Here is a 25025-nt window from a genome sequence, read left to right as displayed (position 1 = left end):
TTTTTAAAGATCATGCTTGGTGAACATAAAGATTCTATGACAACCCAAACTAATCTCACTGTCCCCTTCCCATGGAGGGCCAACAGCTCATAAGCTAGGAACTGCTGCTTCAGAACTGTATTTTCAGAAAAATACTGATTGTATTTTTACCAGGCTGTTGTTTTATACAGCAGAAATGTACTTCATCCCCCAGACCAGACTCTCGTTGGTCATCCTCCACGAAGCTCTTGTTCATCCTTCACTTTCACTTCTCAGTTGCTGTGACTACTAGTCCCCTTCCCTTGCCCAGCCCCACACTGACTGGAACTCCTTACTGTCTGTCTACCCAGGTACTTCTCTTCCCAACACCGGGTTCCTATCAACCTCTGCCCTTCCTATTTCACTTTGCTCATTTCTCTGGTTTAGATTCAATGACATTACTTTTGCCAGTTTCCATTCTAAAAAAAAATGTTCTTTTAAAAAAATGTTCCCAACTTTAGAAGTTTGGGAGTGCATGCTGCTTTCCACAGGATAAAATCTAGCTTTCTTAAGACTGCAAACACCATGCTTCTGCTCAGGCTGCTCCTTCCCCTAATGTGTCTAACTCCTTCCTGATGTAGCTGCAATCTGCCCATCAGCCTTCAAGGCTCAGTTCCAGTGTTCGGGATCTCCAGACACTCCTTATCCTTTCAGGTTAAATTAATTGTTCATAGCTGGTGTTCTCATACTATGACACCTGGCACACTGTAATATACTAACATGTTTAGATCCTTGTATCTCTGCTACACTATAAATGCTTTCTAGCAATGCATTCTATTGAATTTATCATGCTATTCCCAGCATCCATAAAAATGTCTGGCATATAGCTGATACTCAATGTTTAACTGAAGGTATCTGAGTTCCCATGTTAAAGAAGGCCTACAGTCTTCTACATGGTGGCCACAAAGTTTGTGTGCAATGTAACTTTATGGACACCGTGTACGGCAGCAGTTCTAAACCAGTTCTTATAGAATAATCACCTGAGGACACTTATTACAGATACATACCCTTCTCTCATTCCACTCTGGATATTCACAAGTACATATGTACATATTTTTCTTTTGAGACAGAGTCTTCCTCTGTTGTTCTTGCTCTGGGTAGAGTGCCACGGCATCATATCTCAAAGCAACCTCAAATTCCTGGGCTCAAGCCATCCTTCTGCCTCAGCCTCCCAGTAGCTGGGACTACAGGCACCTGCCACCATGCCCGGTTAGTTTTTCTATTTTTAGTAGAGACGGGGTGTTGCTCTTGCTCAGGCTGGTCTCAAACTCCTGAGCTCAAGAGATCCTCCCACTCAGCTTCCCAGAATGCTGGGACAACAGATGTGAGCCACCGTGCCCAGCACGGAACACATGTTTTTGAAAAGCTGTCCTAGAATTTCAAACACAAAGCCATAGGAGCCACAACTTTACATGTGTTTCTTTTTGTATAGCAAGAAAGAAAATGTCTTGAAATTCACAACAGTTTAGTGGCTGCTATATACTAGTTTATGTAATGGTTAAGTGAGTAAATTAAGTAGTCTTCACGGAAGGCAACCATCACACAAATCTCTTGTTACAAAAGACACAATAAAAACCATCTCCTTGAGCAAAGCATTAAGTAATGCTGAAAATTTCAGGTCTCTCAAGTGACACCTGGCTATATACTGTACAAAGGACAGAGACCAGTTTGTGTTCCCTTTTAATCATTCTGCTCATTTTCTGTTGCTAATAAGGGAAACTCTACATTTTAGCTGGGCAAATAATCAGCATATAAAAAGCACATATCCAAGAGTTTACTTCAAGTGAGCATGACATGGTGACTAGGTTCTGGACAAGGGAAGCCAAACACAACAGAAACTGCAGGATACCTGGGCAGTGTCCCTAAGATGATCTCTGTGAAAAGAAGAAGGCAGGTTCCTTCCCCCCCTTTCTTCTTTAGGATGCAGATATGAGGTAGGCAGTCAATGGGGATCACCTGGTAACCTCACCCAGAAGCCTCAGGCAGAGGAGAAAATGAAGGAAGAGCGTGGGTCCACCACAGAGCTGTCCACCTGAGCTCGCAACCTCTAATTCCACTAATAAGAGAGCTATCTGTCTGCGCTCCCTACCTCTATAGATTCTGCACTCCCTACCTCTAGATTCTGCGCTCTACCTACCTCTGGGTTCTGCGCTCTACCTACCTCTGGGTTCTGCGCTCTACCTACCTCTGGGTTCTGCGCTCTACCTACCTCTGGGTTCTGCGCTCTACCTACCTCTGGTTTCTGCGCTCTACCTACCTCTGGGTTCTGCGCTCTACCTACCTCTGGGTTCTGCGCTCTACCTACCTCTGGGTTCTGCGCTCTACCTACCTCTGGGTTCTGCGCTCTACCTACCTCTGGGTTCTGCGCTCTACCTACCTCTGGGTTCTGCGTTCTACCTACCTCTGGGTTCTGCGCTCTACCTACCTCTAGGTTCTGCGCTCTATCTACCTCTAGGTTCTGTGCTCTATCTACGTCTAGGTTCTGCGTTCTATCTACCTCTAGATTCTGCGATCTATCTACCTCTAGGTTCTGTGCTCTATCTACCTCTAGATTCTGTATCTAGATTTCATTGATAAGAAAGCTGTCCACCTGCATTCCCTATCTCTAGATTCCACCGATAAGATAGAAAGTAGTACCTATTTTGTATTAAAGCACTGTTATTTCAAGTTTCCTATCATTCACACACAGCCCAATCTAATTCTGACTTTTAAAAATCTAAAGTCAGAAAAATCATGGACTTTTAAAAAGAGTAACTCTTATATATGTAAATGCACATTAGATTTATATCAATTACTTTACTCATGAAGGTACCAAACTCGTCTGGAAAACTAGATTTCTAATTATAGGCTAAATACTCTCACCTCATTTCCATCCAGAAAAACTTGATCATCATGTGGCTCAAGTTTGAATTTTTTCTTAGTTTCCTTCTTTTTGGGAGTTCCTGGAGTTTCTTCCTATAAAAATACAAGATACAAGAAGTAACAAAGCAAGCCCCAACATGACATTCATAGAGTCAAAAAATGTTCACTATTTTTAACACAGAAATAAAACTTCTCAGCCCTGGTATTTATAACAGCCCTAATATAGTTATGTTAAGGGGCTGCTGTGCAGTATTCTAAATGTGCTCTTATGTCATAGTGATAATGTGTGCTAATGGTTTTTACTGAATTTTAGTTGAACTTACTTTTTTTGATTCTTCTTTTTCACCATCTTTTTTTTTCTCTTTTTCCTTTTTTGTCTTTTCATCCTTTACACTTTCTTTCTTGCTTTTTTTATCTTCTTCTTTTCCACTTTCAGCTTTTCCTTTATCTTTTTCTTTCTTTATGTCCTTATCATACTTCATTTTCATTACTTTTAGTGCCCGGTGAAAAAACTGCTTCTTTAAAAGCCTTTGGGAAAAAAAAAATGTATGACATTCCATTCCCCAGAAATTGGCAACTCATAAGAGAAAATACAACTAGTGAGCCCACGGGAAATAGTCAACTCCACCAATAATTAAATAGTGAGCCCACGGGAAATAGTCAGCTCCACCAGTAATCAAAAAAACCTTACAGCCAATTATATAAAACTTAACAAATCAGCAATATTTAATTTTCATTTTTAGCTGTATGATTTAGGTATAAAAGAGATTATACATTTGAGATTAACCATGCAAAGCTTCTCTCTGCGTTCCATACGAGCAATCCACCTGGAACAGTGATGCATACATGTAGCCCCAGTTAGTCAGGAAGCTCAAGTGGGAGGGTTGCTTGAGGCCAGGAGTTGGAATCCAGGCTGGTAAGATAGTGAGACCCTATCTCTCTCTCTCTCTCTTTTTTTTTTTTTGAGACAGTCTCAAGCTATGGCCCTGGGTAGAGGGCCGTGGCATCACAGCTCATAGCAACCTCCAACTCTTGGGCTTAAGCTATTCTCTTGCCTCAGCCTCCCAAGTAGCTGGGACTGCAGGTGCCCACCACAACACCCGGCTGTTTTTTTTATTGTTGTTGCAGTTGTTGTTGTTGTTTTAGCTGGGCTGGCTGGGTTCGAACCCGCCAGCCCTCGGTGTACATGGCCAACGCCCTATCCACTAAGCTACGGGAGCCCCCCAATGAGACCCTAGCTCTTAAAAAAAAAAATCCAGGTGTGGTGGGTGCCTTGTAATCCCAGCTACTCTGAAGGCTGAGGCTAGATGATCACTAGTGCCAGGAGTAGGAGATTACAGTGAGCTATGGTCACGCCACTGCACTCCAGCCTGACAACTGAGACTCTTGTCTCTTTAAAAAAGGGAGGTGGGTAGAAATAAACAATTTAAGAAATATTAATAGATTAAAAGTGTTTCCACCATGTGATTGATCCAAGTCATATCTTTTTAGCTTTTTTTTTTTTTTTTTGAGACACAGTCTTACTTTGTCGCCCTCAGTAGAATGCTGTGGCATCATAGGTCACAGCAAACTCAAACACTTGGGCTCAAGCGATCCTCTTGCCTCAGTCTCCCTAGTAGCTGGGACTACAGGTGCCTGCCACAACTTCTGGCTATTTTTAGAGACAGGGTCTTGCTGTAGCTCAGGCTGGTCTTGAACCCATGAGCTCAGGTAATCCACCCACCTTTACCTCCCAAAGTGCTGGGATTACAGGAGTGAGCCGCTGTACCTGGCCCCAGCTGTCTTTCTTGATGCTATTTTTTCCTCCATTTCGTTATTCAGTATGCCACCATAATGAAATATCTTCAAGCAAGAAATAATGAACTATACTAAAGTGAGATTTCTAGACTTCTGAAAAGGACTTTAACATCAAATTAAAAAATGTGCAATGTATGTGGCAAAACACCACGTTATTTCTAATTTTACTAATTTCTCTCTAAATAGAGAACTAGTAAGAGAACTTACTAGAGAACTTTTCCCTTTTTAGCAGTTATTATTTTCTTATACTCTCACTGACTGATCCTTTCACCTAGAATGCCCTTCCCCTGGATAAACATGCCCTTTTGTTCACACCCTCATTTCCTCCAAGTTTTCTATCAACCGTGACCTAACCTGTTCACAATCATCCATTCCCATCCTCCAGTTTCCTGTTATCCTATCCAGGAAGGATAAACCCTATAGAGTGAGTTATCTCTTAACTCACTATAATTTGTTATTTAATTTCAGTCCTTCACTAGAAGGTAAACTCCTTAAGGGTGAGATCCTTGCTTTATTCTTTTTTTTTGCGAGAGAGTCTTAAGCTGTCACCCTGGGTAGAGTGCCGTGGCATCATAGCTTACAGCAACTTCTAACTCTTGGGCTCAAGCAATCCTCTTGTCTCTGTTTTTCTATTTTAGTAGAGACAGGGTCTCATTTTTGCTCAGGCTGGTCTTGAACTTGTGAGCTCAAGCTATCCACCTGCCTCCCACAGTGCTGGGATTATAGGCATGAGCCACCACGCCTGACCTGCTTCATTCAATTTTTAGCCTCACTCCAAATTAAGTCAACCTTTCCTCTTTAACTTTATAATCCTATTCAAGAAATCATACTGCCCTTACACCTCAGTCATCTAAAGTATACTTACAAATCTCATGTTCCAGTTTCAGAGTTTCTGATTTGTTTCTTCCTCCCTGCCTTGACAGCATATAAATACCACAACACCGCCTAGAAGCGAGGCCTCACTACCACCGTCTGCCTGCTACAGTGACCGTCCATTCCTCACAATGCCTGCTCCTTCACGCCACGACACTTGTTAGCTACAAGCTTCCTTCCTGCCTGAATAATCCCTTTTTTTGTTATTGTATTGGGCCTTTGAAGGACCTGTGCTTTACCTGCCTGGCTGGGCTTACACCTGCTGCCCAACTAGGTCCAGGCCACGAGCGTTTCCACAAAGCTAATTTCTAAGTTTCTTCATTCGGACCACTCTGCTTGCCTGGAAGACCTATCAAGGATATAATTACATAACTGTTCCAACTGCCCCCAAATACCATACACCTGTTATTCATATATATATATACGTAAACAAGTCTGAAATGAGACCTTAATGATTAATTATTTATAAACAGAAAGTGGGATTTAAGAGTAGTAATTGGTGCTTGAATATAAAGCAGAGTTTCTACTTCACTTCAGAAGGTCTTTAAAATTTTTATAATGAAAAAAATTATAATTTTGTTTAAAGCACTTGTATCATTTCTAGATTTTCTGCCAGAAAAAATTTTCCCCTCACTTTAGGAGTATTTATTACTAGTCAGTATGAAAACAAAAACATATCCTGTTCATATGTTAACTGAAAAGCCAGCATTTTCTGTTACAGTTTATATTATAGATGCCCATACATTAAGAGTACATATGTATATACATATATAAATACACATGTGCTTGAAATATGTATGTACTATATGATGTGTGATAACGTGGTTATCCTCAAAGCAATGTTATTAGTAATCTGAATTTTCTCCTAAATCATTCTCTACATTTTCAGCTTTCTCAAATTCATATTAGTGGAAAAATTATTACTATTATTATTATTTTTGAGATAGAGTCTCACTTTGTCACCCTCAGTAGAGCGCCATAGCATCACAGCTCACAGCAACCTCAAACTCCTGGGCTCAAGTGATTCTCTTGCCGCAGCCTTCGGAGTAGCTGGGACTACCGGCACCCGCCACAACACCCAGCAATGTTTTTTAGAGACAGGGTCTCGCTGTTGTTCAGGCTGGTCTTGAACCCGTGAGTTCAGGCAATCCACCCTCCTCAGCCTCCCAGAGTGTTAGAATTACAGGTGTAAGCCACTGTGCCAAGCCAAAAATTCTTTTTTTTTTTTTTTGTAGAGACAGAGTCTCTATGGCCCTCGGTAGAGTGTCGTGGAGTCACACGGCTCACAGCAATCTCCAGTTCCTGGGCTTAGGTGATTCTCTTGCCTCAGTCTCCCAAGAAGCTGGGACTACAGGTGCCCGCCACAACACCTGGCTATTTTTTTTGTAGCAGTTCAGCAGGGGCCGGGTTTGAACCCGCCACCCTCGGTATATGCAGCCGGCACCCTACTCACTGAGCCACAGGTGCTGCCCCCAAAATTATTCTTAATAAAGAAACAATTTAGAAAATAAACCACAGAACTTTGGTAGGGAAATAAAATGTTGATGTATTCTGTAACTGTTAAATGAGAATGAAGATCTTGCCCATAGGAGTAAGGGTGAGAGCACGTGTGTCGTACACTGTGCTGAACCGTGTCCACGCTTCTTTAATCCTGAAACCAGCCTCCAAGAAACAACTCTGAGACTAAGTGACTTCCCAGTATCACCCAGTTAGTTAAGGCGTAGAGCTGGTGTTTGAAACCATCCACCTAACTGTGACATTATTTGATTGAAGTTAAATCTATGTTGTGTTCGCGGGGGTGGGGCGGCTTGATTGAAGTTAAATCTATGTTGTGTTCGCGGGGGTGGGGCGGCTGAGGAGGACCATCTGCTCTTGTCAACCTTCCCGCACAGCTGCCCCACCCCCATGAGCAGTTGCTCTCACCCTTACTGCTATGGGAAATCTTCAATCTCATTTAACAGTTACAGAATACATAAACATTCTATTTCATAAATCACTACATTATAGCATTATTCCATTATGTAGTAAGTAGACTTGTTGACTTATTCCCTGGCAAGGCTTTACAGAATGTTTTAACTCATTCTATGCCTAGAAAAATGACACTGACATGAGTTAACCTCCGCAACAATACAGAGCTTTCATTGATTTGGCCTCAAACACACGACACAGGACAAAGCACTAACATGGATCTCTGATATTCTCACAGAACTACTCGTACCTCCCATGTCAGTGTGTTCTACACCCTTGTCTGGATAAATTTTCTTTCATCTCTTGTTTGTTGGATAATCACCTATTTATGTTTCAAAATTTGATTAGAACATTTTCCCTGTGAAGTCATTCTTGACAGTTTCACCATCTGTGCCTTCCTCAGAGTTCACTGCACTGTGATTAGTTATAAACCTTCCCTAACAGAAGAGAGTGAGTGTTTTAGGTAGGGACCAACTCACGGTTACTGGATTCTTGGGGCCTGGCATATAATAAGTATTTGATAAATATTTGCTGAATAAAGAAATGATTTTAAAACAGCTTGTAAAATGTTTTAAAATTGCTTCTGTATTTTCTCACCTCTTAATTTTTCTCCCCAGATTTAAGAAACATTCATCAAATGCCACACACGTGGGGGAACTCCACCAACATGGCAATGGCGAGTATGTCTTAAGTGCCCATATTGTGCTGCCAAGTGACAATAAAACATGGAAAGGCCCTACCACTGTTTCCAGATGTAGCTGGCAAGAGATCCAAAACTCTAACGCACATGAGACGATGCAGAAACTCTACAATGGTGGGGGGCTGAATACATGATACTCATTTGATAAATTCAGTAGAACTCTAGATACACAGGCTAATGTGGGCTGGAAGACCTTGGGAATGCACCTGCTCTGGTAGGATGAAGAATGTTTGTCACATTGAGAGGCCGAGGACAGAGGAGGGAGAATCATTCAGGGAATGTGGCAAGTCACAATCGAAGAGACTGGGAGACAGAGTGAGCTCGGCACATGCACCAACTGAGGGGGACAACTGGACTGATAGGTATGAGGGGCAAAGTCTTGTGGAGCCCACGTTGAGGAGTTCATACATGATGCAGGCCATGAAGGGCTGCAGATCACATTAGAAAGATTGCTACCACCCTACATTTCTTATTCTTTTGTTTTTCCTCAGACTCCATCATGCCCATTTAGTTGCTTCAGAAAATGACAGTAAAAACCATTAATTCCTTGGTGGTTTTATCTGTTACTGGGCAAGAGCCCATGAGGACCAGCCACCACAAGGACTCGACGGTTGTGTTAGAAATGGCTCTGAAGGCCTCAGGTGGAACATTTTAGTGTGGAAAGGACACAAACAACCTGCCACAAATGGGGTAACACCTAATGACAATCTACGTGTCTCTGGGATATTCTCTGCGCTCAGCTCTTCCTGGAACAAGGCACCAAGGCTCTAGAACATCCAGGAGACATGGGCTGACACTGGCTGCTTCCTCAGAGATGTGGGCTCACAGACTGGACATCTGAAATAAGAGTGCTGGCAGCTGAATCAATTTTAATTTTTGCTCCATTAAATGCATCATCATTTCATTGAAGGAGATGGTGCAGTAGGTCACAGGTCCAGCCTGCTGATTCCAAACCCTAGTCTGCCTCTGCTGAGCTCTATGCCCCGGACAAGGCTGTACTTTCTCTGTGCCCCAGTTTCTGCATTTATAGTATCTCTTAATTTTTACACCATATAAAGCCGACTTTGTGTCCGGTAGGAACTTTTTCACTTTGGAGCTAATTCTAATTAGACAATGTTATAAAAGATAAGTAGGCTGCGGCAGTGGCTCATGCCTATAATCCTAGCCCTCTGGGAGGCGGAGGCTGGGGGACTGCTCGAACTCCGAAGTTAAAGACCATCCTAAGCAAGAGGGAGACCCTGTCTCTACTGAAAATAGAAAAATTAGCGGGTTGTCTTGGTGGGTGTATGTAGTCCCAGCTATTCAGGAGGCTGAGGCAAGAGGATGGCTTGAACCCAGGAGTTTGAGTTTGTTGTGACCTATGATAATGCCACAGCACTCTACCCAGAGCAATAGAGTGAAACTGTGTCTAAAAAAAAAAAAGATAAGTAAATATTGACTGCACCACTGTTAGCTCATCCTTACCCCAACAATGAAACTTGTTTCCAAAAGGTCTGTTAGCAATCTCCAGTCTTTGGCAACTAAGAATTTTAAGAAATATACACTAATTCCTTAACACAACAGCTTAAGAAATCGGGTTATGAAATAATGGTTTTTAAGAGGGTTTTTAGGCACCTAAAATAAGTGTTGTTAAACAAAATGAGTGCTGTTTCATGTGCACCACCTTACCAAACACATAAAATAATCTAAAATCTCAAATTTCCACTTTAGTGTCATGAAAACAAAACTTAGTTAACATCTATTAAGAAACACACTTAGAGGCAGGCATGGTGGCTTGTGCCTGTAATCCTAGCACTGTGGGAGGCTGAGATGGATGAATTGCTTGAGCTCATGAGTTCGAGACCAGCCTGTCCAAGAGACCACATCTCTACTCAAAATAAAAAAACCCAGCTAGGCATTGTGGCGGGTGTAAGCCCAGCTACTTGGGAGGCTGAGGCAATAGGATCACTTGAGCCCAGGTGAGGTTGCTGCGAATTATGACACCCCACCACTCTACACAGGACAACAAAGTGAGACTCTGTCTAAAAAAAAAAAATAAAATAAACATACTTAGCAAGTACTACATAAATCAAGGATATGAATAGAAAGAAAATCTAGCATATTTCCGAGAAGAAGGTGATTTTGTCTTTTAGGAACACTACTCACCATCAAAACTTTTTTTCAAAAAAGAAAAAGTACCTACTATAAAAAAAGCGTGTCACTGAGTTGTCTGTACTTTATCTTGAAATCCTCAAAAAAAAAAAAAAAAAGGACAAGGCAGATGCCGCAGCTATCTGGATCTCATGATACCACACTAGAGACTCTCAACAGCACAGCAGAGGACGTCTGGCTGACGGCTCTGCCCGTCACCACCACACAGGGACAACAGGAATCCCTCCAAGGGTTTTGGAAAAAAGACCCCCCCCCCAACCATTTGCAGGCTTTTTGTTCACTGCAGGCACTAGTGTATGATTTTTATTTATTTATTTTGAGGCAGAGTCTCACTATGTTACCCCTCGTAGAATGCCATGGCACCACAGCTCATAGCAACCTCAAACCCTTGGGCTCAAGCTATTCTCTTTCCTCAGCCTCCTGAGTAGCTGGGACTACAGGTGCTTACCACAAAGCCCAGCTATTTTTAGAGATTAGGTCTCACTCTGGCTGGTCTTGAACTTGTGAGCTCAGGTGATCTACCTGCCTTGGCCTCCCAGAGTGCTAGGATTACAGGTGTGAGCCACTGTGCCCAGCCTATGTGATTTTTATCACTTTTTCCTTCAGTAGGCCTGGTAAATATATAAAAAATAATAGAACATAAAAATATATAGTTAAAAATTTAATAGTCTAATACCAAACACATTTCCTAGATACTAAAGAAATTCAGGTTACATGTAAAAACTATGTTTATGCCGTACTATTGCTATATTTAATGCCTTAGGGAGAATAATAAAATAATCATTTATATTATCCTTCACAAAAAATGTACACTGTCTGCTGCAGCAGTTCACCCCCAGACTGACAAGCACACTGCCTGCTGCAGCAGTTCAACCGCAGACTGACAAGCACACTGTCTGCTGCAGCAGTTCACCCCCAGACCGACAAGCACACTGTCTGCTGCAGCAGTTCACCCCCAGACTGAAAAGCACACTGCCTGCTGCAGCAGTTCACCCCCAGACTGACAAGCACACTGTCTGCTGCAGCAGTTCACCCCCAGACTGCAAGCACACTGTCTGCTGCAGCAGTTCAACCGCAGACTGACAAGCACACTGCCTGCTGCAGCAGTTCACCCCCAGACTGACAAGCACACTGCTGCAGCAGTTCACCCCCAGACCGACAAGCACACTGTCTGCTGCAGCAGTTCACCCCCAGACTGACAAGCACACTGTCTGCTGCAGGAGTTCACCCCCAGACTGACAAGCACACTGTCTGCTGCAGCAGTTCAACCGCAGACTGACAAGCACACTGTCTGCTGCAGCAGTTCAACCGCAGACTGACAAGCACACTGTCTGCTGCAGCAGTTCAACCGCAGACTGACAAGCACACTGTCTGCTGCAGCAGTTCAACCACTGACCGACAAGCACACTGTCTGCTGCAGCAGTTCAACCGCAGACCGACAAGCACACTGTCTGCTGCAGCAGTTCACCCCCAGACCGACAAGCACAGTCTGCTGCAGCAGTTCACCCCCAGACCGACAATCACACTGTCTGCTGCAGCAGTTCACCCCCAGACCGACAAGCACACTGTCTGCTGCAGCAGTTCACCCCCAGACCGACAAGCACACTGTCTGCTGCAGTTCACCCCCAGACTGACAAGCACACTGCCTGCTGCAGCAGTTCACCCCCAGACCGACAAGTACACTGCCTGCTGCAGCAGTTCAACCGCAGACCGACAAGCACACTGTCTGCTGCAGCAGTTCAACCGCAGACTGACAAGCACACTGTCTGCTGCAGCAGTTCAACCGCAGACCGACAAGCACACTGCCTGCTCCAGCAGTTCACCCCCAGACCGACAAGCACACTGTCTGCTGCAGCAGTTCAACCGCAGACCGACAAGCACACTGTCTGCTGCAGCAGTTCACCCCCAGACCGACAAGCACACTGTCTGCTGCAGCAGTTCACCCCCAGACCGACAAGCACACTGTCTGCTGCAGCAGTTCAACCGCAGACTGACAAGCACAAGGTCTGCTGCAGCAGTTCAACCGCAAACTGACAAGCACAGTCTGCTGCAGCAGTTCAACCGCAGACTGACAAGCACACTGTCTGCTGCAGCAGTTCACCCCCAGACTGACAAGCACACTGTCTGCTGCAGCAGTTCAACCGCAGACTGACAAGCACACTGTCTGCTGCAGCAGTTCAACCGCAGACTGACAAGCACACTGTCTGCTGCAGCAGTTCAACCGCAGACTGACAAGCACACTGTCTGCTGCAGCAGTTCAACCGCAGACTGACAAGCACACTGTCTGCTGCAGCAGTTCAACCGCAGACTGACAAGCACACTGTCTGCTGCAGCATTTCAATCGCAGACTGACAAGCACACTGTCTGCTGCAGCAGTTCAACCGCAGACCGACAAGCACACTGTCTGCTGCAGCAGTTCACCCCTAGACCGACAAGCACACTGTCTGCTGCAGCAGTTCACCCCCAGACCGACAAGCACACTGTCTGCTGCAGCAGTTCAACCGCAGACCGACAAGCACACTGTCTGCTGCAGCAGTTCACCCCCAGACCGACAAGCACACTGTCTGCTGCAGCAGTTCAACCGCAGACCGACAAGCACACTGTCTGCTGCAGCAGTTCACCCCCAGACCGACAAGCACACTGTCTGCTGCAGCAGTTCAACCACAGACCGACAAGCACACTGTCTGCTGCAGCAGTTCACCCCCAGACTGACAGGCACACTGTCTGCTGCAGCAGTTCACCCCCAGACCGACAAGCACACTGTCTGCTGCAGCAGTTCACCCCCAGACTGACAAGAACACTGCCTGCTGCAGCAGTTCAACCACAGACCGACAAGCACACTGTCTGCTGCAGAAGTTCAACCGCAGACCGACAAGCACACTGTCTGCTGCAGCAGTTCAACCGCAGACCGACAAGCACACTGTCTGCTGCAGCAGTTCAACCGCAGACCGACAAGCACACTGTCTGCTGCAGCAGTTCAACCACAGACCGACAAGCACACTGTCTGCTGCAGCAGTTCAACCGCAGACTGACAAGCACACTGTCTGCTGCAGCAGTTCACCCCCAGACTGACAAGCACACTGCCTGCTGCAGCAGTTCACCCCCAGACCGACAAGCACACTGTCTGCTGCAGCAGTTCAACCGCAGACCGACAAGCACACTGTCTGCTGCAGCAGTTCACCCCCAGACCGACAAGCACACTGTCTGCTGCAGCAGTTCACCCCCAGACCGACAAGCACACTGTCTGCTGCAGTTGTTCAACCGCAGACCGACAAGCACACTGTCTGCTGCAGCAGTTCACCCCCAGACTGACAAGCACACTGTCTGCTGCAGCAGTTCACCCCCAGACCGACAAGCACACTGTCTGCTGCAGCAGTTCAACCGCAGACCGACAAGCACACTGTCTGCTGCAGTTCACCCCCAGACCGACAAGCACACTGTCTGCTGCAGCAGTTCAACCACAGACTGACAAGCACACTGTCTGCTGCAGCAGTTCACCCCCAGACTGACGAGCACACTGTCTGCTGCAGCAGTTCACCCCCAGACCGACGAGCACACTGTCTGCTGCAGCAGTTCACCCCCAGACCGACAAGCACACTGTCTGCTGCAGCAGTTCAACCGCAGACCGACAAGCACAAGGTCTGCTGCAGCAGTTCAACCGCAAACTGACAAGCACAGTCTGCTGCAGCAGTTCAACCGCAGACTGACAAGCACACTGTCTGCTGCAGCAGATCACCCCCAGACTGACAAGCACACTGTCTGCTGCAGCAGTTCAACCGCAGACTGAGAAGCACACTGTCTGCTGCAGCAGTTCAACCGCAGACTGACAAGCACACTGTCTGCTGCAGCAGTTCAACCGCAGACTGACAAGCACACTGTCTGCTGCAGCAGTTCAACCGCAGACTGACAAGCACACTGTCTGCTGCAGCAGTTCAACCGCAGACTGACAAGCACACTGTCTGCTGCAGCATTTCAATCGCAGACTGACAAGCACACTGTCTGCTGCAGCAGTTCAACCGCAGACCGACAAGCACACTGTCTGCTGCAGCAGTTCACCCCTAGACCGACAAGCACACTGTCTGCTGCAGCAGTTCACCCCCAGACCGACAAGCACACTGTCTGCTGCAGCAGTTCAACCGCAGACCGACAAGCACACTGTCTGCTGCAGCAGTTCACCCCCAGACCGACAAGCACACTGTCTGCTGCAGCAGTTCAACCGCAGACCGACAAGCACACTGTCTGCTGCAGCAGTTCAACCGCAGACCGACAAGCACACTGTCTGCTGCAGCAGTTCAACCGCAGACCGACAAGCACACTGTCTGCTGCAGCAGTTCACCCCCAGACCGACAAGCACACTGTCTGCTGCAGCAGTTCACCCCCAGACCGACAAGCACACTGTCTGCTGCAGCAGTTCAACCGCAGACTGACAAGCACACTGTCTGCTGCAGCAGTTCAACCACAGACTGACAAGCACACTGTCTGCTGCAGCAGTTCACCCCCAGACTGACAAGCACACTGTCTGCTGCAGCAGTTCAACCGCAGACTGACAAGCACACTGTCTGCTGCAGCAGTTCAACCACAGACTGACAAGCACACTGTCTGCTGCAGCAGTTCACCCCCAGACCGACAAGCACACTGTCTGCTGCAGCAGTTCAACCGCAGACTGACAAGCACACTGTCTGCTGCAGCAGTTCAACCGCAGACTGACAAGCACACTGTCTGCTGCAGCAGTTCAACAGCAGACTGACAAGCACACTACCTGTTGCAGTAGTCAACCACAGACTCCCGGGTTGTGAACAAAGCTTCCTCTCCTTTCTTGGCCTTTGCCCACTTTGAATCCAGAAGGCAATCCACTGCTTTTGAAGCTAAAGAAGAAATTCATTATTTTTAATTTAGTAAACATGGCGATTTATGTCTGTCTCAATGATAATATTTTATAAAATTTCAAGATTCTGGCAGAGAAGAAAATCTACCTTAACAGAAAATTAAGTCTGATATGATCATGGTAACAGCTCCTCATAACCTCAACTTGTGAAATACATTACCTTTTTCAAGTAATACTGGGAAGTTAAAGGCATTCAGAAATACTAATTAAAGCAAGACAAAATCATGAGAAAGTGTTCAAAAATTCAACATATTTATATTTCTTATTAACTAATCATAATCAAATATAGGATAAATCAAAAATCTTCAACCTCTAACCATAAAAATTCTCATCAAGGTTTACTGTAACCTGCTGAAAAATATACTCCAGAAACAATTTACTGCTTTCACGAGAAGTAACTAAATATATTATATACAAGGAGATGACCATGTCTTTTTTCTAAACTTTTAATGAACGCCAAAATCATTAATAACACTAAAGAAAGAGAAGATAAAGGATTTTTTTTCTATATTGGCAATTCAATTTTAATTTATGAAACAGGAAAATTCAACCACTATTTATCAGCTACAGGGCTATATCATAAAGATATCAGGCCATAGTATGGTGTTGTTTAGATAATGTACAGAACCAAAGCTCTCAATTAGTTTCAAGTACATGTACTAGGTAAACAAAAGGCAGTACACTGAAAATAAATCCTATTTTTAAAACTTCTAGAATATACTGTTAGAAAGCACTTTATCTTTTATTATAGACATTCTCATTCATAAAAAGAAGAACAGAATAATTAACTGGCATGTCACCAGCTTCAAGAATCATACTTGGAAAGCATTTTAAAAACTTGTACAACACCCCAAATTTAGGAAATGTCTAAGACATGCACACTAATATGACCGTACTGACACAGCCCTACCTATAAAGTAGTCCACGCGGTGACCCATCATGTTGGTGGATTTCGTCGGACAGTTGAATCGAAGATACTTGGCTACGGCCTTCTCTTCCTTAGACGGTTCACCAACTTCCTGCAACACAAAGGCACTGCTTTAGTGCAATTCTTCTCCACCTGAGAAACCCGTGTGCGGAAGAATAACTTACAAATCTGTTCTGGTTTTGAGTGGAATAGAGGCCTTGCTTAGCAGACCTGGTAGTGTACAGAAAAGACCAAATGGAGACTTAAATTATGTTTTTCAAATACAAGTTAAGGAGGCGATTCTTGTCCTCCACCATCAGGCATCTGAGTTGTTTCTCCAGTGTGGCAACTATTTTGTATCAGTTCACCTTCGCTCTTGTACAGACTCTTTACAGTCCACAAGAGAATAATTAAAAAGACAACATGTTGCCAATAATGAGTGCCCAAATGTCAAAGTAAATAGGAACAGGTACCATGAAAGTTGAAATAACAATTGAGATGTGGGTCCTAGACAGTGAGCCACATAGGGAGTTCAAAACCAGCCAGGACAGGCTGCCCCAGCTGGTGAGCCAGGCGAGCCCTGAGATGTTTACAGTGTCCCTTCTCTTCCCTGGTGGCTGCAGATACTGTCTGGGCCTCACTTCCCACTTTGTGGTTCTTTTTCCCAGTAAGGGTGAGGCAAAAATAAAAACATGCAAAAACAGAGAAACTACCATCTAAGGTGAAGAAGTGACTGATGGAGTAAACTGACAAGGCAGCTTTGGGAAGGGTGCTTTCGTTGTCCCCTGGTTTCTTCTAGACCTTTCCCAATTTCCCATTACTTTTTCATTGCTCATCCTGCCCCATTTTCCCTTTATTCTATTTCATTCTGAACTTCCTAAATTCGACAATTCTCCATGTGTAACTTATTCTCCCCACCTATGTACTGAAGAAAATGAAGGCAGTCTACATTTGTACACATTTTATTATAAACTTTTAAAAGTGTCTTATTGCTGTAAGCTATTTGACAAATGCACTACATTTAAGCACTGTTTTTAATTACATGCTTAAGCACAATGCATAGAACTCTCAGCATTTCCAGCTGTGTACATAATCTAAATGTGAATGACTCCAAGAAGGTCTGTGTCTATAAAGAATAAAATGTCAAATATTAGCAAAGAATTATCTGTAAGAATCTAGGATGCTGAGAAGAATTATGCTTAAGTGATTTTAAGCAATAAATTCTAATATGCAAAATAGAAAAAATAATCTACCTAAATTATCTATGTTTATGTCAAATTTTTCTAAATTTCAGGTAAGTTTGAATTCAGTTATTTTGGAAGAAAATAAGGAATAATCAACAAACAAAAGGAGTGATTTGTTACATGAGGAGGCTAAAGCTTGTACTTGGCCGTGGAGCCCACCTGACAGCTCCGGCTCCCATTCTTCCTCTCCCTGGTTCCAGACTATTTTGCTTTCAGTGGCCCAATTAACAGTGCGTGATTCTTACAGTCTGATACGACCAGCTGTGGACTGTTTGTGGCAATAAAAATTAAAAGCACAAACCAAGTATTTATGAAATAGAAACCTTTATATTTTATATATAAAAATATATACCACAAAAAGTCTTAAAGAATTCCAAGTTTAAAATTTAACACTCCAAATTCATTAACATCAACAAAGTTCATAATGATTTAATGAGGCCTAACTACAAAATATACTTTCTAAGTAGTAAAAGGTGAAAATTCCTTATCAAAATTTTTGAAACCATGCTAAATAAAGTATGTTAATATGTCTTGGTATCATATATGTTAAATGAAAATATTTTTGTATAAATATACTGACTTCTAGGACCCTTATCTATTAGTAAATACTTTGTCTATGGATTTATATACCTGAAAATGTAATACCATAAATAGTTGAAAATACTATATGTGGTTTATAGAAATCAATTCTAGCTTACAATCACTTCCATATATGCTCAATTTTTTCCTCACACATCTGTTGTCAATTTAAAACTTATGTAATTAACTCATAACTTGTTACTGGGATATGCTTATTTATAAATTGTGGGGGAGAAGTCTGAATAACTGTAAACTGTTCAAATACACACTTACAGAATGCTTACCCTATAATCTCTGGATGTTACAGTGAATACAAAGATTGGTTAAGCATGATACTAAAGCTTGTACTTGGCCACTGAGCCCACCTGACAGCTCCAGCTTCATACACTTTGCTACATAACTATCAAAAGCAGCAATTGTTATTTTCCAAAAGGAGTGGTAGAAAAAATATTTTAGAAGTTCATAAAGTAGGACTGAGGTTATCAATGTGGATGGAACAGCCAGAAAAGACCTCTTGGACGAGGAAGCTGGATTCTGAAAGACGAAGAAGTTTTGAGTAAACTGAATGAGGAGTGTAAACACTGTGGCTGAAAATCTGGCTCTAGGAGAGGCAAGATCAGAAGTGCTAGGATGTAAAGTACGGTTAAGTAGAATACAGCAGAGATAAAGAGCCTGCAAGGTAGGTGGAGAAATTCTGACTTTACTCCATACGTACCAGAAAGACTGTTAGTAGGTTTTGAATAGAATGACATAATTAGAAAAACGATTTAGATGTTGTTTTGGTGGCTGTACATAGGATGAACTGAAAAAAACAAGGTCTGAGACAAGAGCACTGATTAGCAGAGTCCTGAAATATGCAAGTGAACTGGGAGGACACTGGACTAGGGATGGGGAGAAGTTTAGATGCTGAAACATTTCTTTTTCTTTTTTAAAAACAAAGTTTCGTTTCGTCGCCCTCCTTAGAGGGCAGTGGCATCACAGCTCACAGCAACCTCCAGCTCTTGGACTCAGGCAATTCTCTTGCCTCTGCCTCCCAAGTAGCTGGGACTACAGGTGCCCGCCACAATGGCTGGCTATTTTTGTTGCAGTTTGGTTGGGGACGGCGCCCTACTCACTGAGCCACAGGCGCTGCCCTAGATACTGAAACATTTCAAATGTAGAACAGATAGGACTCAGTAAAGGATGAGTGAAATGTCTAGGAAAAGATGTCAGATTTCTAACTTCAATGAAAAACAATTTTTCAATAAGAGGAAATTTGTGAGGAAGGAGATTCTGGAGAACAACTGTCAATTTTAAGCATGACACACACTCATACACTCAGTTATACAAGTCACTGAACAGAAACACAAATGCACTCCTCTGCTGACGGCTTACAGAGGCATCCCATGTAAAATCTGATACAATATGAGCATACACAAAAAACTGAAAAGTTCATTCCATATTATGCAGCAGGGAATCTGATACTATATGCATGCACAACAATTTTAAATCTCATTTTATTTATTTATTATTTTTTGAGACAGAGTCTCACTTTGTCACCCTTATCAGAGTGCCCTGGTGTCATAGCTCACAGTAACCTCAAACTCTTTGGCCCAAGTCATCCTTTATGCCTCAGCCTCCTGAGTAGCAGGGACTACAGGCACCTGCCACAATACCCAGCTATTTTTAGAGATGGAGTCTCACTCTTGCTCAGGCTGTTCTCGAACTTGTAAGATCAGGCAATCAACTGGCCTCGGCCTCCCAGAGTGCTGGGATTACAGGCATGAGCCACCACGCCCAGCCTTAAATCTCATTTTAACAACTGACTTTCAAGTTCACCAAACTTGTCCATTGATACTTTCTTAAAGTATCAGTAACTTATAATAAGGTATCCATATTGTACACCGTCTTTAATGACAATAATATAATTTGTTCCATCTGCTGGGGCTTTGGAGGCAAAAAGAAAGACTGTTGTAGAGGACTGCCTTCAGAACAGGAACCCTGAGCCCAGTTAGACAGAAGGGCCTGCATGGACCTTCCCCACACTGCTCCCCTCTGCAGCCCGGGAGGTGTGAAACAGTCTCATCTGCTTTTTGTTCATACCCTGGACTACAGTGCTGTCCTGCTTGTTTCCTTGTGATGTAAACAGGATATTTTTATAACTTTTCTGGAAGGTTTCTAACAAGTGAAGGCTTTCTGGGAACAGCAGCACCAACCAATAAACAGAAAACAACCCATCAGTCTTCAAACAAATGAATGAGCACACCTTTCTTAGAAAGGAAGCTAAAAGCCAGCAAGTTTAGGAGTATAGGCAGGATCCCTTTCTTTGCATCAAAATACCAAGAAGCTGGTTGGGCGCCTGTGGCTCAAGCGGCTAAGTTGCCAGCCACATACACCTAAGCTGGCAGGTTCGAATCCAGCCCGGGCCCACCAAACAACAATGATGGCTGCAACCAAAAAATAGCCGGGTGTTGTGGCGGGCGCCTGTGGTCCCAGCTACTTGGGAGGCGGAGGCAAGAGAACTGCTTGAGCCCAGGAGTTTGAGGTTGTTGTGAGCTGTGATGCCATTGCACCCTACCCAGGGTGACAGCTTGAGGCTCTGTCTCAAAAAAGAAAAATAAAAAAAAATACCAAGAAGCTGGTTCCTGCAATGAGCAATCTAACATTATTTAAATTGAAAGTTTGGTAAGAACGCTCTTATATTTTTACTTAAAATACATCAACACTTGAATTCTATAATGAAACAGAGATAAACATTCCATTATCTCTGCCCATACTTAACCTTTTTGAGAAAAAATAATTGATCAAAAGTAAGGATGCCACAAGCTTCGATCTTATAAAATTTCTGATATAAGCGTAGCTGGCCTATCAACAGTGAATTGAGCAAAAAAGAAAAAGCCTTGTTAATTGTGAATTTGTACCTTTATACAATCAGTATAATGTATTTGTGAAGCTGCAAACAGTAGGTTAATAGAATAAAATCTGAAAGCTGGTGGGATCTCAGATGAATCATTTCTTCCCAGTCACACAGCCTGCTACTAGCTTTACCAGAGTCTGCATCTTGACTACAGCAGTGCCCTTCTATACCACTCCAAGTCACTCTGACAGTATTCCCCATTTTGCAGTAGGTAGGTGGGTAACTGGAAACCCTTTCAGTAAACCTCCTGGGGGGAGTTTTCAGACTTAGGACTGGCTTCCTTGGTTCTCTCCCTTTTCTTCAGAATGTTCTGAGACTCAGACCTGTGTCTGGCTTTAGAGCTGTAACTTTTTTCTTTTCCTCCCTTTCCTAACATCTAGCACATGAACCCATGATATATTAGGATTTCATTGCCAGAGAGACAGATGGGTGCAACAAAAATAACTGATGGAGGTTATAAAAGTCCTAAGAACTAGTAAGTCATTTAAACGTCTCAAAACTCCAGTGGATATTTTACACATAATCAAAGTACTAAAGGAGATGATTCTCTCTAGCAGGGACAAGTCTAAGTACAATCTAATATAAAATTTCAGAATTAAAGTCTTTCAGAGCAACTTATGTTTATCAATGGTGAGGTGAAAAAGAGTATTCAATTTAAAATTAAAAGACCTAAATTTGGTTTTACTATCTTGATTAGTAATCTTAGGTCGAGTCCCATAAACCTCACTGGACCTGTAAAATGAGGGTACTGAGTGAGGTCAGTGAGCTCTGAGCCCACTATTCTGCTTTTATCTAAGAATGAATTTGTGAAAAAGGATTCCAAACAAAGTCTACTGTAGAATTTCATGACACCATGATTCCAGATCAATGCTTCCAGAGTAAGCACTTTGTTAACATATGTGAAGTTACCCATGTCCTCAAAAACGTATATAACTGCATTTATTAAATAACTTAAAACTATTTTCAAATGTTTCATCAATTTGGATCGAGAACAATCTGAGAATCTCACTCATTAACATTTTTATAATATAATGTCAATGAACATGTAGTTCACTTCTGGTTTTCAGTTATCAGTAATGTGAGTTCAAAAAGGGAATATGACAATAATTCTCTTCCTTTAAACTTTGATGGGACACCAGAATCTGAAATTTTGCAGCACTGCAAAAAGCATAAATTAGCTATATGTGTATACACACGTATATGTACATACACGCATATACGCACATACATGTATACACATGTATATACACACACGTATATACACACACGTACTTTTTTTTTTTACACCTTTAACTTACTCAATTGTATCAAACATTTCTGCCCAATTTACAAATTACAGTTCAAGGTCACTGAATCCACTAACCATAGAGATCTTTCCTAAGCATGAAACATTAAGTAACAAGTAGACAGCTCAGTTGATATTGCAGCCCTTTTTGCCTAAAAGTTCTATAGTGGAATCTTTTCTGTCACTTAAACTCTCAACTTTTCATTGCATTTTATCTTTTTATCGTAAGTGATACCAATATTACAGAGTTTCTGATTCTCTGGAAAGATATAACTCTAAGATCTCCCACACTCTATATAGCCATGTAGAAAACTTGCTAATGTTTATCAATTAAGCCTCGAATAAAGAATAGAAAGTAAATGGCTATACTTTATATAACTCACAACCTAATGGTTTATTTGCTGTTAATCTTTCTTCAGCATGACAAAAACCTTCAGCTTAACAAAAACCAAAATAACAATCCAACCTAAATCCTTCATCCAGGGCAAGGCGGGGATGAAGGACGGCTTGTGTGCCAAGCATTTTTAATATCTTTTATAACTTTACATAAGTCATAGACTTACCTATTATTTTCACAGCAATCCCACATCCCTGAAGGTTTTGTTTTCTTTTTTTTTTTAAGATAAATATCTCTTCTTATAAATGCAGTAATTGAGATAAAATGTAACTTGCTCAAAGTTACTCAGCTAACAGCTGGTAGAGCTGGGGTATAAACAAACTATGGGGCTCACATTTAGTGTTGTGTCACTGTCAGGACAGTACCATACAGTACTCTTTACCTATCTGTTTAATAGAATATCACAACTGAAATGAGAGTAGCTATTCAAACAGCGAATTATACCACCTTTACAACATTAAGCAGTTGAAACTCTAGAACAATGCATATGAAAGGACATACTGTCAAGTGTAACTGTAAGGTCTTCAGTAAGCACAAATCTGACAATTCCAATACAAATTCTAACAAAATATTGTATATCCATGTCAGGATAACACTAAATCTTAAAAGATTAGGAATAGTATAATTAGAAACAACTTCTACTGAACTTAAGCCCAGACCTGACCCATCTGAATTTGGAATTTGCCTTTTGCTAATTCCATTCTCTACCCTGTTCAGAACTTTCTTATTCCTACCAAATTCCAAAACTCCAAATTTACTGATTATGTCTATCTTTTTCACAGTACTTAAAAGTTTCCAGGAAAATTTTAACTTGCACCACTCAAAACACCTGTAGGCCCAGAAATCGGTAAACCTTAAAAAAGATGGAGGGATGAAATAGAAGACAAAAAGTCATTCAAGGTACCGACAACCACTTGTGATTAGCATGTTAACGATTCGTGTTTCCCAATTTATAACACCTTAGGCTTCTCAGCACGTGAGCTGATGAGACAACTGAAAAACATCCGGATTCCGAGATGTTCCACATATTTAACCTTCTTGGCAAGTAACAAACATGGGTGGAAAGCTGCTAGGAAGGCACGCACAAGTGCCATGCACACGTTCCGAGGGACGGGTGGTGCAAGTGAGGGGAGTGACACGCTGGCCGGGAAGCTCCGGGCCCCGCCGCCCCGCCGCAGCCACAGGGGCCGGGGTTGTTTACGCCGCGCCCCGCGCTGCACCGACAGCGCCCGGGAGGCGGCGGCGCGGCCCGACATCTGCACCAGCAGAGCCAGACGCTCCCCCGCCACCGTCCCTGCACACAAAGGACCGGCTGCCTCAGGCCAGTCCTCCGCCTCCCGCTATCCCCATCACCGCGGCCCCATTCAGGGACGGCCGGGACAGAGGCTGGGCTGGGCGGAGGGCCAGCGCCTGCACCGGGAGGGGCCGACCTCCGGCTCAGGCCCGGGGCCGGGGCCGGGGCCGATGCCGAGCGCGGCGCCTCCCTGCTGCACGCCGCGGCCCCGCAGCCTCGGCCTGGGTGTCCGCCGCGGCCACACCGCCCCCCCGCGGGCCCCTCACGACGACCCGGCAGCCTCGCGGCGGGACCCCGGCCCGCCCCGCCCGCGCCCCGCGCGCCCATCCGGGAGGCTTTCCCCGCCTTTTCCACTTTGGACCGCGCTGAAACCCCTAACCCGGGGCTCGGCTTTGCTACCTGGATCCGCTTCTTGTGTCGCCTGCGCTCCGCCATGTTGGCCGCTCCGCCCGGTTCCCTCTGACGTGACAGGGGGAGCGAAGTCTCGCGAGAGCGCGCGGCCCGTTATGTAACGCGCGGGCGCCCGCCGGCCTCGCTCGGCCTGGTCCCTCGCCCCGCGCCCGCGGTCAGCGTGGGTCGCTCGCCCGGGCCGGAGGGAGCGCGAAGTGGGTCAGCTTCTCAAGCCTGGCGGAGCGTCTGCATCACCTGCGAAGCCATTCAAATCCAGAGCGGGCCCCGCCCTTCAGCCCCGCTCGCGCTGGGAGCGGCAGCGCCCGGAGTCCCCACCCGCCGCGGGTCCCGTGACGGCCCGGCCCGCCGCGGTTAATGGCGGGACGTGTCATTCGGACCGTGAGGACAGGAGGTGGGCGGCGGAGCCCGCGTTTGAGCCGGCTGCCTTGCCCAGACGAGCGTGGGCTCCCCCGCCCCGTCCTCACGGCGCTCTTCGCGACTCCCCTTGGGAATCCGCGGGTCTGGGGGGCCCGGCAGGTGCAGCGCGGCCTGAGCCGCCGGCGCAGAGGGCTGCGGGCTGCCTGAGTCCCGGCACCTGCGGCGGTCACAACCTGTCATTTCAGGGCCACCTGGGCCAAGCAGAAGGGGCGTGGGTTGCTAGTAAGTAGTTCCCATGGCTTTATGGAGATTTTTTATAGCATTTATGATTGTAGAAAACTGGGAAAATACAGAAAAGTAAGATGAAGAAAGAAAAACTCCCAATTTTGCCACTCAGGTTT

The 25025-nt window shown here is 44.3% G+C and overlaps 1 protein-coding gene across 1 annotated transcript in view; it reads right to left on the bottom strand.

Moving 5' to 3' along the window:
• SEC62 (SEC62 homolog, preprotein translocation factor) overlaps nucleotides 1-24439 on the bottom strand; it is a 35734-nt gene extending 11295 nt beyond the window's left edge. The window contains exons 1-5 of the mRNA XM_053600187.1: nucleotides 24256-24439; nucleotides 16165-16273; nucleotides 15129-15234; nucleotides 3204-3408; nucleotides 2881-2973 (exon numbers count right to left, since the gene is read on the bottom strand). Of these exons, the coding sequence (XP_053456162.1) occupies nucleotides 2881-2973; nucleotides 3204-3408; nucleotides 15129-15234; nucleotides 16165-16273; nucleotides 24256-24291 (549 nt within the window). The 5' untranslated portion in view covers nucleotides 24292-24439. The remainder of the gene's footprint in view (nucleotides 1-2880; nucleotides 2974-3203; nucleotides 3409-15128; nucleotides 15235-16164; nucleotides 16274-24255) is intronic.
• Between the last annotated feature and the right edge of the window lie 586 nt (nucleotides 24440-25025).

Source organism: Nycticebus coucang, chromosome 8 (genome assembly GCF_027406575.1).
Source record: "Nycticebus coucang isolate mNycCou1 chromosome 8, mNycCou1.pri, whole genome shotgun sequence".
Classification (NCBI taxonomy): Eukaryota; Metazoa; Chordata; class Mammalia; order Primates; family Lorisidae; genus Nycticebus; species Nycticebus coucang.
This window is presented reverse-complemented; position numbering and strand designations above follow the sequence as displayed.